A 16,260-nucleotide genomic window follows, 5' to 3' on the forward strand; every position below is an offset into this window, starting at 1 on the left:
TGCAAATCTCCCCCTTTTGCATACACTCCTCTGCCCTGCTTTCTGCTCCCATTGCTCCTCGACCACAGAGAGAAGGGGTCACTGTATGCAGAACTGGACTCCCGTCCATCCAAAACCCATGTTTCAGCATTCCCTCTCCTCCCCCCCACACACACACAGTCCCCCTTCTGTACCTCGTGCTCTCCTCCACACACAGCTGGACTCCTCCATCAAGTCCCCCCTCCACATGTGGACCTACACCTCTACACCCAGTTTATACCCCATTGAGCCCTATACACTTGAGACCCCATATCAGTGAACTCCACTCCCTCTGCACCTGGATTACCCCAATGAGCCACTCAGACCTTAACACACCAATCACCACTCCCTTAACTCTTATCTCTGCTGAGCCCTCTCCACCCAGACCCCTGCAATAAGCCCTATTTCCCCCAATACCTCCCCCGCCTTGCTGAGACTCAGTCACCTTCCCCTGTACTCCTCCTGCAGACTCATTGTCACTGCACCTGGAACTCTGCCTCAGTGAGTGCCTGTGTATTCAGATTGAATCTAGACCCTCACACAAGGCCTTCTCAACTTCACACTGGGATCTCCCTCCACATACACACTGAGCTCCTCCACACTTGGATACTGTTATGCCAAGCCAAACCTGCCTGTGTGTCCAGCGAGGCAGGCCCCCAGGGTGTTTCTGGGGTAGGTGTGGCTCTTGCACTGTCAGGGGTCAGGTGCAACCTCACTGCTGAGTCTGGGTCCCAGCTGGAGAGGAGAGTTGTAGGGTGACCTCTAGGCAGCCAGTGGCCTGTACTCTCTGCTGCCATACTGAAGCCTCTAAATTGTTTATTAAGAAATAGCATTTGCAGAATTTTAAATTATTGGGCACAGAATTATTTTTTAGCTTAGAATTCCATCAGTTGAATGCTCAATGAACTAAATTATTAGTATAAATAAAATGTAATTTTCTTAATCTTAGAATAAGATTGAAATTGCGATGCATAAGATAGGGGTTTTAAACAACATATAATACTATTTAGTGCAAATGAGTAGCATTTGTTGCAAATGCCAGAAGTACGTATTTAAAATAAAAATTTGGAGGAAGCTTCTTTTCTCAGCAGAGGGACATGCATTGCATTTAATGACCAAACTTTTCTTCTTTTTCAGCTAACTGCCTTCTGTGAATGCAGTCACTATTCAAGGTGATACTTTTCTTCCCATTAAAACAAGACTGAAACATGATGCCCAAAATTTATTAAAAAAAATATATTTTCCTGAGAGACTGTGCTATATATATCAGAGGTTTACAATATTTTGCTGCAATATAAATTCCTGATCTCTGAGGGCTACTTTAAATTTCCTTGGGGGTAACTGATCTCATAAGGACTGTTGGTAATCGTAAAAGGATACTTTAGGTAACCTTTTATAGTCTTGTCCCCAAAAAAGTTCACTTGGAAAGACATACACACTACATTTCACAAAAGAAAAAAGAAGAATGAAAATTGAAACTGAAGAAATCCATCTTTCAACTTTCATAGAGAGATGCCACCAGCATATTTGCCAGAAAAGTAGGTGGGAAAGATCCTCCACAGTGGTAGAGACTGCATCTTTAAGAAGTGACCATTATACTGTGTATATATATTGTACTGTAATACTGCAAGAGGGTTTTAAAAAACTTTCCACTTTATTTTTTTATGCATATTAATCAGATACCATTACTTACTGCAGTTGCAACTATGCACTTGTGTAAAGCCATAATGTTGAATTTAATATCATTCATACATGTTTATCAAAAGTTGCATGTTGTATGAGACATTTGAAGTACATACTAGTTTCAATTATTTCATAATGGGCGGACCTATTTTACCTATCTGAATGCCTTAATTTAATTTTTCAAGGTCTATGCCTATTTTATGTATTTAAGGAAAAAAGAATGTTTACCAGCTCTTAGGATACAAATTTGCTTTGTGGCAGAAAAAATAGTGCACTATTTTTACACACAATTATATCAATGTCAGCCTATTTTGAATGTATATTGATTGGTTTTGGGGGGGGGGGAGGAATATTCGTTACAGAAACAGCAATTGATAGTATTGAAACTAATATAACTTTCACGTGTTACATGTAACTTTCCATCCAGTCCTTTATACAAACCTCAATATTAGTCATTGACTTTATATTACCCTTATTAAGTGCTATGAAACTTCATTTTGCCTTGTTTTGAGTACTCTCCTAGATGTGTTTTTTATTTCTGGAAAAAAATCTGTGACTATTTTTACATTTTCACAGTACAATATCCAAGGACTGTCCCAAACTCTAAAGAAAACTAAAAGATTATAGATGTATTTTAAATGTTTGAATCCAGTTCTCTAGCACATAGGCATAGAAAAATATTTCAGTAGTGTGTTTTGAGAACTTATAGCTGGGAATAAAGGGCCTCAGTGGCACTTAATCTGACTTTTTTTTTTTTTTACTTGGATTTGTACAAAAATATAATTTATGTGGGCTCATTCATGCTGTGTTCATAATTATCCCAGAAAATGCATGTTTTATACAATTACAGGAAGCTGTTAAACATGGACAGTAAAAAAAAAAAAAATATGTAGCCTCCTACTTGGTCTCTTTTTTATATATATATGTTGTGTGGTAATGTGATAATTAAAAACATGATCTAATATTTCAAGAAAGGAAGACCTTTCGCTTGATCTTTGGGAACAGTGTTGAATTGTTTAAAGGATAGGACTGTGACTTTTATACAGCACTATAATGAAGAGTGGACTTAGGCCCACTAGAGTGCTGAAAATGAATATAGTTACATCGTATTAGTAATGTAATTTACCCAGTCTGTACTCAGTTTTATATTTATGCATTCTCAACCTGAAAATGTTATTTGTGCATTCTTAAACTAAAATGTTTATTTCATTTCAGTTAAAGCATTAGCCCAATGCACGGAGAAGGTGTTTGTCCTTTCTCTGCTTCATGTAGCTTACTGAAATAAAGCATACTTTTAGGTAATGCATATTTGCATACAAAACAAAATTTTAAATACAATAAAACTGTTTCCATTCATTGAATGCATAAATAGTGAGTATGTGTGTGTGTGTGTACACACACACACACACATGCATAACTGAATAAGGTAAAATAGGTCCTGATTTTGACATGCTGGTAGTTAATTGGGGGGAAAAGGCAACATTTGTCATGATTGTATGAAAATAAACATCTGTCATTTACAGGGGAAAGTGTAAAGAAATCTAATGCAAGAAGGAGGTCACATTGAAGGCCAAGAATGGTGCAGCCTTAGAAATAAGAAGGGAGAGAGATCCAAGTCTCTTCCCAAGAGAGGCAATGAATGAGTAGGAACCTGAAAGTGGGTGCTCTTCTGGGACCATTGAGGGGATATACAGATGCATTGCCCTGAACAGTGACAATCAGTACTCTCTGTAATGTGTAGACTGTTGGCCTCTGGTATTTTCCCAAGGGCCAAAAGAAACATTTCTAGAAAATCTGCCGATACTGCCTCTGCTCTCTCAGGAACAACAGTACTCAGCCACTGGAGCGAACATAGGAAATCTGAGGTAACATCTTCTAGACTGTAATTACTAGGCATGATTGCATCTTGAGTCAACATATCAGAGCTAACCAAAATCTAACTAGTCCAGGTCCTGGAGCAGCAAAGCCATGGCAGTACAAGCTTCAGGGAGGGCTAGCCCGATGAGAAATTATCATACTTGTGGTGTGTTTGCCTACCCTGCACTAAAGCACGTACTGCTGCGACTTCAATCTTCTGGGACCTCAACTTGCTAGACTAACATTAACTCGGGTATGTTGACTGGAGCTGCAGTCAGAACCCGTGATTGCAGTAAAGACATATCTTCAGTGAGAATTGGTTTTAGTTTTACAGACTACCAAGGCTCTTTTATTCTAAGCAGTGCTTGAGAGCCTGGTGTTGGGATTCAACAGAGAGAATTTAAATAAAGGCAAATCAAATTTTCTAAACGAAGAGTGTGTCTAAAAATTCCCATATCTCTCCTTTACATTATGCCAATGTCAGTAGCCTTTATTAAATTAATGACTGGTGTACATTGTATTATAATCACTTAATCTTATTCACAGAGAAATGCCTTTAAAAGAAAAGTCAAGTTTGCAATGATGTTGAGGATTAGTACCACAAAAAACATGGTATTGGCAAATATTTCTGAAACTCTGCCCAAAGGATGAGCTTGTCCAATACTGAATATAATAGACTCTACCTGGACTATGGTGGAAGTGTGACTGAGAATAGAATGTAATCAAATCAATAGGTTAATGTGGGTAATGTTTACAAAGCAAGCTAACGGGGAAGAGCTAAGTATGAGGAAAAGGAAGCTGATATACAGGTATGTGTGCAATGGTTGTAATTAAAATCTTTACAATTTTGCATTCCAGATTACATTATTATTAGCAGGCTTCTTAGTTTTGTGTGATTTAAAAAAAAAAAAAAAATCTCCCATAAAAATCTGGTCGGCCTTTTTTTGGTGATTAAAATGCAACACTGAACTTTAGTTTCTTCTTTGAGTGAGTGCTCATGTTCATTCCATGCCGGTGTGCGCGTGCAGCGTGCATGTGTCGTCGGAAATTTTTTCCCTTAGCAATACCCGTTGGGCCACCAGGGGAACCCCCTGGAGTGGCGCTGGTATACCAGCCAATATATATCCCTGCTGGCCCTCCATCCCCTCAGTTCCTTCTTACCGCCCGTGATGGTCGTTGTAATGTACTAATGTATTCTTGCTATGCCCTGTGGTGACCTACGCTCTGCTTTCCTTAAGTGCCTGGGAGAGGCTTACTTGTCCAAAGTCTGCAAAATTTATAAGACTTTTAAACCATGGACGAAGCAGGAGAGAGAGAGTCACACCTGAAAATCATTCTAATGGAGGCGGCTTTACGTCCGGCACCAGCATCAGACCCGGCACTGGCAACGCAGAGCGCACCAGTCAGTCTACTCACGCACCTCCCCAGCACCACACAGACCTCAGCACCATTCCTAGTCCCCGGTGCCTCAGAAGAAGAGGTGGTCTAGCAGGGGTAGGTCGCCCCCATGGCATGTGCCCTCCAGTGGGACACTCGGCACCATCAGGTGCTGAGCCCAGACTTTCTCGGTTGGGCAAGCAACTACATCCGCACCAAGACGCCAGCCTGATGGGGGACTTCCCAGAGCCCTTGACTCCGGAGGCTTTCGAGGCAGCCAGGGATCTGGTTGAACTGTCTCTCTCTCCAGTCCCGGCCCCGGCCTTGGGAAAGGATCAAGAACTCTGGGCAGCACCGATTGGAGCGTAGGGCACCAGGTTTCCTGGCACCAGATCTTAAGAAGCACCGCTCCGCTACGGTCACCTCCCACACCACTCCGGGCCCCAGTGCATCGCTGTCTACAGGGCTGGTAGCAACAGCGACCTCAACCCCCACCTGTGCCTCGGCACCAGACCTGGCACCAGGGCAAGGGTCTTGACTGGCATCAAGTGCAGCAACAGCCACCATGACCACCAGCTCTGTTCAAGGCCTCCAGGTCCCGGGTCTGGCCATGTCTCCTCCTGTTCTCAGCCGGCACCGAGGTAAACTGGAGTCAATAGCTCGGCATACCCCATCAACCAGATCACCGACTGCATCTGCCTCCGCCCCACCATGGTCAGTGTCAGAGTATTCAACTGACTCAGAGGCAAAGTCCACAGGGTCGTTTAGGGGATCCAGGTCCCAGTCCCACTCCCACAGATCATGGCACTGGAGTATCTCCGCTCATCAGCAACAGCATAAATGGGCACAGCAAGTCCTGGTACTGGTGATGCAGCAGTCCTGGCCCCCACAGATCTCTAGGCCTGTCTCGATGGCTGTTTTGGACTCCATGAGCCTACCACCAGAGCCAGGGCATGGGCTCCTTTAGGCTGGCATTGGTCTTTTCTGAGTTCAGGGCACCCCCTTGGGCGACCCCACGGACCCTGTCACCCACGTGGGGCAGTAACTTCCTCCAGGCCAAACCTCCCCACGGCCCTTAGAGACAGAGGGCCAGGTGGTCCAGCCACCCACAGAGCCCTCACCAGTGGCCTCTCAGGTTCTCTTGCAGGCTGAGGCCCCTCTGGAGATGGGGCGAAGGGGTCCTCATCTTCCTCCCCTGACGGGGCCCTGGGTGACACTCTTCCTACCACGCCCTCTATGGACTCGAGGGCACATCAGGGCCTCCTTTGATGCCTTGCCCAGAGCCTGGGAGTTCAGGCTGACAGAGTGTCGGAGGACGCCGACCCAACTGTCAACATCTTGAAGTCTGATACTCCTACCAGAGTGGCCCTCCCCATTAACAAAACGGTGGCCAAAATATCTAAGTCCCTCTGGCAAACTCCAGCCTCTATTTCACCGATGGACAAGAGGGCCGAGCATCGGTACTTTGTGTTCCCAGGAGGGAAACGAATATTTCTTCTCCCATCCACCTCTAGGGTCCCTGGTCATCCAGGCAGTGAACTAAAAGAAGAGGCAGGGACAAGTGGGTGCTACCCCAAAAAATAGGGACGCCAAGAAAATGGATTTGTTAGGCAGGAAAGCCTACATGTTGGGAGGCCTACAGTTTCGCATAGTGAACCAGCAGGTTCTGCTGTCTCACTATGCCTATAACACCTGGGCCTCCATGGATAATAAGTTCACTGAGCTACTCCCTAGGGACTCTCAGCCTGAGTTTAGAGCCCTCTCGGAGGAAGGCAGGGCAATCTCTACAGCCACCCTCCAGGCTGCCCTCGATCCGGCTGCACGTGCCATGGGCACGGGGCTGGTTATGCACCGCAGCTCCTGGTTGAAAGGATTCAGGGTGCTCCCTGAACTATAGAACACCATACGGGACCTCCCTTTTTGAGTGCTCCTCCTTATTCTCTGAGCAGACGGGCCAACGTCTGCACAGCCTCAAAGATACCCGGGCCACCTTAAAGTCCTTGGGTATTCACACTCTGGCTACCCAGCAGTGCTCCTTCTCAGGCAGGAACGCCCCTAGGTCTTCCCAGCACACCCCAAATTCCGTTGCCGTAACAGGAACGGCAATGGGAGGAATGGCAGACGTTGTTCTCGGCTGACCCAGGACCAGTGTCAAGGTCTACCCAGTAAATCCTCAGGATCTTGCCAAGGGTTTTGAGGGTACACCCAAGGATAGCCTACTAGCCTCACCCCTTCCCTTCTGGGACCATCTATTCCCTTTCCACTGGGCCTGGGTATCTCTTACATCAGACCGTTGGGTCCTAGAAACTGTGCGAAGGGGATATGTCATCACCTGCCCCATCCCTCTTCTGGGACCCCTCTCACGAGCTTCTCCTGCAGGAGGAGGTGCTTCAGCTTCTCACGCTGGGGGCCACAGAGGCAGTTTCCTCCGGGGGTGTCGGGCAGAAACTATTCCCAGTATTTCCTGGTCCCCAAAGCCAAGGGTGGGTTTCGTCCCATTCTGGACCTCCGAGATCTCAACACCTTCATCGCCAAGACAAAATTCAAGATGGTGACTCTGGCATCCATCATTCCTTCCATAGCCCCCGGAGACTGGTACGCTGCCCTTGATCTAAAAGATGCATATTTTCATATTTCTATTGTGCCCCACCACTGTTGGTTCCTCCGTTTTATGGTGGGCAGGAACCAGTATCAGTTTACGGCACTTCCCTTTGGGCTTTCCACGGTCCCCCAGATCTTCACGAAGTGCATGGCTGTCATTGCTGCAGCTGTCAGAAAACGAGGCATCCAGGTGTTGCCATACCTGGACAACTGGCTCCTTCAGTGGCATTCTGCCAACCAGGTACGGGCCCACAGCACCCTAGTTCAAGATCTCTTTCAGGAGCTGGAGGTGCTTCTGAATGTGCCCAAATGGTTCTGGTGCCTATCCCAGTAATTGGTGCCCACAAACTCTATCTGGACTAGACAACAGCCAAGGCCTCCTCCCCAGATCCCGCTTCTTGGTAATCAGGTCAGTGGTCTCGGACATGCAGACATTCCTGATAACCACGGCCAGGGCCTGCATGATCCTTCTGGGCCTAATGGCCGTGTGCACCTATTTTATACAGCATGACAAGCTCTTCATGTGTCCACTGCAGATATGGCTGGCGCAGACTCCCCAGCCCGTCCTTTCATGCTTGGGACAGAGTGGTGATAGTTCCCCCCGACGTCCTTTGCTCCCTGGACTTGTGGACCCAGGAAGAGGAGGTCTGTGCTAGAGTCCCGTTCTCCAGGCCATTACCGATCCTCCAGCATGTGAGGAATGCATCAGACACCGGTTGGGGAGGAGGGGGCCCATCTCGGAGACATACAGACGCAAGGTACGTGGTCAAAGGATGATCTCTCTCCGCACATCAATGTTAGGGAGCTGCGAGCAGTCTACCTCGCCTATGTAGCCTTCCTCCCCCTGCTCGGGGCAAATAGGTCCTCATCCTGTCCAACAACATGTCGGCAGTTTCATACATCAACAGGCAGGGCAGTGCCCGCTCTCCTCACCTGTGTCAGGAGGCCCTTCTCCTGTGGGATCCATCAAGGTGGGTATCCATCCAATTGCTTCCTATCTCCCAGGTTCCCAGAACACTCTTGCCGACTGGCTGAGCAGGTCCTTCTCCAGCTATGAGTGAACCCTCAGGGGAATGTAGCCCTGGACATCTTCCGCAGGTGGGGGTTTCCCCATCTGGACCTGTTTGCCATGCATCAGAACAGGAAGTGCTTAGGGTTCTGTTACCTCAGTTTAACATCAGTTTAACGTCTGTCCCAGGGAAGATAATGGAGCAGGTAATTAAGGAAATCATATGCAAACACTTGGAAGGTAATAAAGTGATAGGGAATAGCCAGCATGGGTTTGTGAAGAACAAGTCATGCCAAACTAATCTGATAGCTTTCTTTGATAAGATAACGAGCCTTGTGGATAAGGGAGAAGCGGTGGATGTCATATACCTAGACTTTAGTAAGGCATTTGATACGGTCTCGCATGATATTCTTATTGATAAACTAGGCAAATATAACTTAGATAGGGCCACGATAAGGTGGGTGCATAATTGGCTGGATAACCGTAGTCAGAGAGTTGTTGTTAACGGTTCTAAATCCTGCTGGAAAGGGATAACAAGTGGAGTTCCTCAAGGGTCTGTTTTGGGACCCGTACTGTTCAATATCTTCATCAATGATGTAGATATTGGGATAGAGAGTACACTTATTAAGTTTGCAGATGATACCAAACTGGGTGGGGTTGCGACTTCTTTGGAGGATAGGGACATAATTCAAAATGACCTTAGCAAGTTAGAGAAATGGTCAGAGGTAAACAGGATGAGGTTTAATAAAGAGAAATGCAAAGTGCTCCACTTAGGAAGGAACAATCAGTTCCATACATACAAGATGGGAAGCGACTGTCTAGGAAGGAGCATGGCGGAAAGGGATCTAGGGGTCATAGTGGACCACAAGTTGAATATGAGTCAACAGTGTGATGCTGTTGCAAAAAAAGCAAATATGATTCTAGGTTGTATCAACAGGTGTGTGGTAAGCAAAACTCGTGAAGTCATTCTGCTGCTCTACTCTGCACTAGTTAGGCCTCAGCTGGAGTACTGTGTCCAGTTCTGGGCGCCACATTTCAAGAAAGATGTGGAGAAATTGGAAAGGGTGCAGAGAAGAGCGACAAGAATGATTAAAGGTTTAGAGAACATGACCTATGAAGCCAGGTTTCATGAACTGGGCTTGTTTATTTTGGAAAAAAGAAGATAAAGGGGGGACATGATAGAGGTTTTCAAATATCTAAAAGGGTGTCACAAGGAGGAAGGAGACAATTTGTTCCTCTTGGTTTCTGAGGACAGGACAAGGAGTAATGGGCTTAAAGTGCAGCAGGGGAGGTTTAGATTGGACATTAGGAAAAAATTCCTAACTGTCAGGGTGGTCAAATATTGGAATTAAATTGCCAAGGGAGGTGGTGGAATCTCCCTCTCTGGAGATATTTAAGAACAAGTTGGATAGACATCTGTCAGGGATGGTGTAGCCGGAGCTTGGTCCTGCCTTGAGGGCGGGGGGCTGGACTCGATGACCTCTTGAGGTCCCTTCCAGTCCTATGATTCTGTGTTTCTACCTCATGGATCTGAGAAGCGTTGCTAATTCCCTGGCCCGAGAGTCTGCTATATGCGTTCCCACCATTTCAGCTGATCCACCAGGTGCTTCTGTGGGTGTGGGAATTCAGGGCGTCCCTGTGCCCACATGACCGAGGCAGCACTGGTTCTCCACTCTCCTGAGCATGTCATGACAGAGGCTGGTCGCGCTCCCGCTTGTCCCTGACCTGATCTTGCAGGACTTTGGCAGACTTCGCCACAGGGACTTGCGGTGCCTGTACCTGATGGCATGGAAGCTCCGTGGCTGACAATGGCAGAGCTTCAGTTTACGTCCTGTGTGCAAGACGTGTTGCTGGGGAGCACAGAAAACCTTCCACTAGGGCTACTTATTTGGCTAAGTGGAAGCAGTTTTATATCTGGTCTACCCAGAGGGGGGTGCCCCCTATGGACACCCCAGTCCTCCTGGTCCTGGACTACCTTCTGGATCTTAGGCTTCAGGGGTTATCCTTCTCCTTGATTAAGGACCACCTAGTGGCTATCTCCGCTTTTCACCCAGGTGCCAGGGGTAAGACCCTCTTTGGGGACCCAATGGTAAATAGGTTTTTGAAAGGCCTGGACGGACTTTATCCTCATGTTCAGCAGCCTGTTCCCCAGTGGGATCTTAACTTGGTGCTGTCCAAACTCATGGGACCTCCATTTGAACCCCAGGTGACATGTTCATTACTACACCTGTCCTTCAAGGTGTCCCTACTAGTGGCCATCACGTCAGCCAGGCGCATGTCCGAGTTGAGGGCTCTCACTTCGGACCCCCCTTATACAGTTTTCTTTAAGGACAAAGTCAGGTTACGCCCCCACCCCGCCTTCCTGCCTAAGGTGGTGTTGAACTTCCATGTGTCTCAGGACATTTCCTGCCAGTTTTTTACCCCAAGCCCCGCACATCGCATAAAGAACAGGCGTTACACACTTTGGATGTTAGGAGGGATTTAGCCTTTTATTTACAGCAAAAAAAGCCCTTCCACAGGTCGCCTCGTCTCTTTGTTGCCATTCAGAAACAGCTGAAGGGTCAGCCGGTCTCTGCGCAAAGGATCTCCTCCTGGATCACAGTATGGATTAGGGAATCCTACGGGATGGCAGGGGTCACAGCTCCTCTCCTCATGGCCCACTCTATTAAAGCACAGGCCTCCCCTGCCCCTTTTGTAGCTCAGGTCCTGATCCTGGACATCTGCAGGGCAACCACATGGTTCTCTGTCCACACCTTTGCTAACCATTATGCACTGACACATCAGGCAAGGGAGGATGCTGCCTTGGGGAGGGCTGTCCTCCATTCAGTAGAAGGTTAGAACTCAGATCCTGCCTCCTGGGGTTTCTGCTTTGGAGTCACCTACGTGGAATGGTGTTACTGGTCGGAGGGAGGCCCCCCTCTTACTCCACCCTCCCGGGTGACTTCGAGGACACACTGGACCAGTGGTGCCACCAATCCACTGTCTAGGCCAAGCCTGCCACTATATCCCCGCAGACAGAGGCCTTCGTGGCCTGCTAATAGCGGGGGAAAGTGTGTGTGGGTGGAGATTGAGCCCACCCTCACTCCGAGCCCCGACCCAAAGCCCTAAGGACTGGGAATGTGTTCCCAGGTCCGGTTGGTGGGGTTGAGACCCGTAACGCACCAACCCATGGGCTGTCCAAAAGCCGCACCCTGGGTCACTTTCTACCTCCCTCCTATTGAGTTGCTCCTTCCTCACGCCACGTTGCGACCTCTTCCTGCCATGGTGGTGGCTCTTTTATACGTCCCACCGGGGCTGCATGTTACGTGGGGAGGGCCGTGCAGCCATCTTTGGCTCCTACCCCTCCAGCTTCCTGGCGCATGCACCCAAGCCCGTCTCCCTGTCAGCTATGGGGCCGGTGCGCACAAGTGGGGGCCAAACCACCACCTTCACCTCTCCCCTGACCGCTGGGGCTGGTGTGGCCAGTGGTCGAGGAGTGGGCCAATGACCATCCCACTGTCCGGCAACCGTGGAGCATGCGCGGCACAGCCTGGGCCAGGGCCACATGGCCGCTTCTCCCCAGAATGCCATGGCCGGCGTGCAGGATGCCAGGGTATCCGTGTCGCAAGTGGACATGAGCAATTACTGGAAGAAGAAAGAACGATTACTTACCTCGTAACTGTTGTTCTTCGAGATGTGTTGCTCTTGTCCATTCCAAATCCCGCCCACCTCCCCTTCCTCCGAGTAGTCCGGTAAGAAGGAACCTAAGGGGTGGAGAGCCAGCAGGGTTATATATTAGCCGGTATACTGGTGACACTCCAAGGGGCTCCCCTCCTGGCCCAACGGGTACTGCTGAGGGAAAAAATCTCCGATGACATGTGCATGCTGCATACACACACCTACATGGAATGGACATGAGCATCACATCTCGAAGAACAACAGTTACGAGGTAAGTAACCATTCTTTCCCAGGTCAGAATGTATATGGCGATAGGTAAAAAACTGGGTTCAATGGTACACAGTAAACCCCTGTTTATCCAATCCTCTACTAATCTAGCTATCCATGTTAACTGAACCATCAGCTGTCAGCCGCTGGCGGCTGGTGGGTCAATTAATATGAAGAGCTGGATAATGGAGGCTCAGATAAATGGAGTTCATTCTGTATCTGTTTTTTATTCAGAAAATGTAAAAATTAAACATTCTCTGTAAAAATGCAAATTCCACTTTTTTCCATAGCAAACCAATTTCCAGGGGCCCTGACTATTAGGGTTATTCCTAACTTTAGGACAGGGAATAATTATGGAGTAACATAGTAAAATTAGTTCTTCAGGGTGAAAGTGCTTCCAAGTATATAGTAAAAAGAACCTAAAGATGCTACCTAGGCCCATTGCTCAATGAGGAGGAAGAAACAGTAACAGGAAACTTGGAAATGGCAGATGTGCAATGACGTCTTTGTTTCCATCTTCACCAAGAAGTCTGATGATGAAGAAATGCCTAACATAGTGAAGGCTAGCGGCAAGGAGGTAGGTTTAGAAGGTAAAATAAAAAAATAAGTTAAAAATCACTTTAAAAAGTTAGATGTCTACAAGTCACCAGGGCCTGATGAAATGTTTCCTAGAATACTGAAGGAGCTGATAGAGGATCATCTTAAAAAAAGCATGGAAGACCGGAGAGATTCCAGAAGACTGGAAAGGGCAAATATAGTGCTCATGTATAAAAAGGGAAATAAGAACAACCCAGGAAACTACAGACCAGTCAGTTTAACTTCTATGCCAGGATGATAATAAGAAATTCATCTGTAAATACCTGGAAGAAAATAAGGTGATAGGTAATAGCCACCATGAATTTGTAATCAATAAATCATGTCAAACCAATCTGATAGCTTTCTTTGATAAGATAACAAGTCTTGTGGATAAGAGAGACATGGTGAACGAGGTATACCTAGACTTTAATAAGGTCTTACATGATCTTCTCATCAATAAACTAGGCAAATACAACTTAGATGGGGCTACTGTAAGGTGGGATAACGGGCTGGATAACCGTTCTCAGAGTAGTTGTTAATGGTTCATAATGCTGCTGGAAAGGTATAACAAGTGGAGTTCTGCAGGGGTCTGTTTTGGGACCGGTTCTATTCAATATTTTCATCAATGATTTAGATACTGGCAGAGAGAATATGTTTGTTAAGTTTGCAGATGATACAAACCTGGGAGGGGTTGCAACTCCTTTGGAAGATAGGGTCATAATTCAAAATGATCAGGACAAACTAGAGAAATGGTCTGAGGTAAATAGAATGAAGTTTAACAAGGACAAATGCAAAGTACTTCACTTAGGAAGGAACAATCAATTTCATACATACAGAATGGGAAGCAACTGTCTAGGAAGGAGTACTGCAGAAAGGGATCTAAGAATCATAGTGGACCATAAGCGAAATATGAGTCAATAGTGTGATGCTGTTGCAAAAAAAGCAAACATGATTCTGGGATACATTAACAGGAGTGTTGTAAGCAAGACACGAGAAGTCATTCTTCCGCTCTACTCTGTGCTGATTAGGCCTCAATTGGAGTATTGTGTTCAGTTCTGGGCACCACATTTCAAGAAAGATGTGGAGAAATTGGAGAGAGTCCAGAGAAGAGCAACAAGAATGATTTAAGGTTTAGAGAACATGAGCTATGAGGGAAGACTGAAAGAATTGGCCTTGTTTAATTTAGAAAGGAGAAGTCTCAGAAGGGACATGATAGAGGTTTTCAAGTATCTAAGAGGTTGTCACAAGGAGGGGGGAGAAAAATTGTTCTCCTTGACCTCTTAGGATAAGAAAAGAAGCTAAGGGCTTAAAGTGCAGCAGGGGAGGTTTAGGTTGGACATTAGGAAAATGTTCCTAACTGGCAGGGTGGTCAAACACTGGAATAAATTGCCAAGGAAGGTTGTGGAATCTCCATCTCTGGAGCAAGTTAGATAAATGTCTATCAGGGATGGTCTAGATCATGGGTTCCCAAACTGGGGGGCATGAGGCAACCCAGCTTCCATCGATCAAGTTTTGTTGTCCCGGTCAGTAACTTTTTTTTTTCTCAACAAGTTTTGCTATTTTTGGAGTGTGGGGGTTTGAGGGTTTTTCAAAAATCAAAAAGGGGGCGTGATGCTGAAAAGTTTCGGAACCATTGGTCTAGACGGTGCTTGCTCTTGCTGTGATATCAAGGGACTGGACTCGATGACCTCTTGAGGTCCCTTCCAGTTCTAGTGTTCTATGATTCTATGTGCTAATTTTACGAAGGATCAGCCCTTCCCAAACATGGACTCTGGCTAGAGCAGTCCTTCCAAAACTCACCATTTTTTTGTGATCTCAAGTTCATCACAGCTTCTGCTCAGAACAAGTACATTCATACCAAGTGTAGTCTATCTTTATATTTTTCAGGGGACTTCTGATCTGGAGTTTCTAGGACCAGGTAATTAATGTTCATTCTCAGGGCATAGTTTCAAAAAGATGAATTCAAAGTGAGTCATTTGCATTCTCCGTACACCTAAGTATTTCATAGAAAATCTGCTTTATATGTAGTATTTTTAAAAGCCAGAGATTGCATTAGGCAGTGTCCTAGAGAAGTTTAATGCATATAATTCCACAGTGACATACATATAATGCAGCGTTTCCTAAACTATGGTCTGCGGTCCAGTACTGGGCCGCGGGAAAAAAAATGCCGGGCCTTATGGTGCCTGGTGGCTGCTGGCCCTTAGGCCAATTGACCCATCTGGTCAAATTGGGCCCCGCGCCCCTGCACCCGGAAGTGCCGGCGAGTTAAGAGCCGGGTCCTGCTCCAGCGCTATGTGGAGCTGGGTCTCTCCCCGGCTCTGCCTGGAGCGGGCCCCGCCCCCGCGTGTCCTCTCCGGCCCCGCCCCCAGAGCGTTCCCTTGGCCCCGGATGTCTCTGTCGCGCGCGGCTCCTCCTCGCCGCCTGCCACTCATGCGCGGCGTTGCACGTGGGCGGGGAGGACGTGACGTCATGGCCCGGGGTTTTGAAACCCGCGCGAGGCACATGGCGGGGCCTGGCTGGCTCCGGGTTCGGCCTCCGGGGCCTGAGCGTGGACCCCGTCCCCGCAACGGGGAAAGAGAAGGTGGGAACCGGCTCGTGCAGCGGGGAAAGGGGCGGAAGGAGAAGGGGCTTGGGCGGGGAAGGCACCAAGGGACAGGGGTGCGGGAGAGAGAGACAAATGCCAGCGGCCAAGTGCAGACCATGAGGGAAAGGGCAGGAGAGGAGGTGTCCGTGGGAGGGGGACAGGGGGATGCTGGGAGAGGAGAGGGGAAGGGCACTGGGGGCTGGAGGGGGAGGTGCTGGGAGGAGGCTTGTAAGAAGGGGGGGCGTGAGGAAAGTCAGGATGGAACAAATTGTGTGTGAGGGCATAGAGGGGCAGGAGGGGAATGGGGCAGAGACTGGTGAGGGGGTGGGTATTAGGGAAAAAGGAGGCACCGGGAGGGTGCAGGGCTAAGGGAAGGTGCAGGTGCCAGGGGATTCTGGGGTGAGGAGGAGGGGAGAGCTGGCCACTGGAAGCAGAACTGGACGGGGGAATCAGGGCAGGCTGGGGATATTGAGGGGCCGGTAGAAGCAGGGCTGCTGGGGGGTGTGAGGTTAGGGACAGGGAGCTGGCCAGGGAAGATGTGGGCGGGGTGGGAGAAGTGGCCGCTGGAAGGAGGGCTGGACTCAGGCAGCAGGGCTGGCCAAGGGAGATTGGGAGGAAAAGCGGGGGAGAA

The 16,260-nt window shown here is 47.8% G+C and overlaps 1 protein-coding gene across 7 annotated transcripts in view; it reads left to right on the forward strand.

Moving 5' to 3' along the window:
- ROCK2 (Rho associated coiled-coil containing protein kinase 2) overlaps nucleotides 1–2,675 on the forward strand; it is a 155,746-nt gene extending 153,071 nt beyond the window's left edge. For all 7 annotated transcript variants that reach the window (XR_012902516.2, XM_075923482.2, XM_075923480.2 and 4 more), the window contains one exon: nucleotides 1,156–2,675. Coding sequence is in view for 1 of the 7 variants with exons in the window: in XM_075923483.2 (XP_075779598.1) it covers nucleotides 1,156–1,159 (4 nt within the window). In the remaining 6 variants the exon portion in view is untranslated. The remainder of the gene's footprint in view (nucleotides 1–1,155) is intronic.
- The last annotated feature ends 13,585 nt before the right edge of the window (nucleotides 2,676–16,260 follow it).

This window comes from Pelodiscus sinensis, chromosome 3, assembly GCF_052426305.1.
Source record: "Pelodiscus sinensis isolate ZL-2025 chromosome 3, ASM5242630v1, whole genome shotgun sequence".
NCBI classification, from domain to species: domain Eukaryota; kingdom Metazoa; phylum Chordata; order Testudines; family Trionychidae; genus Pelodiscus; species Pelodiscus sinensis.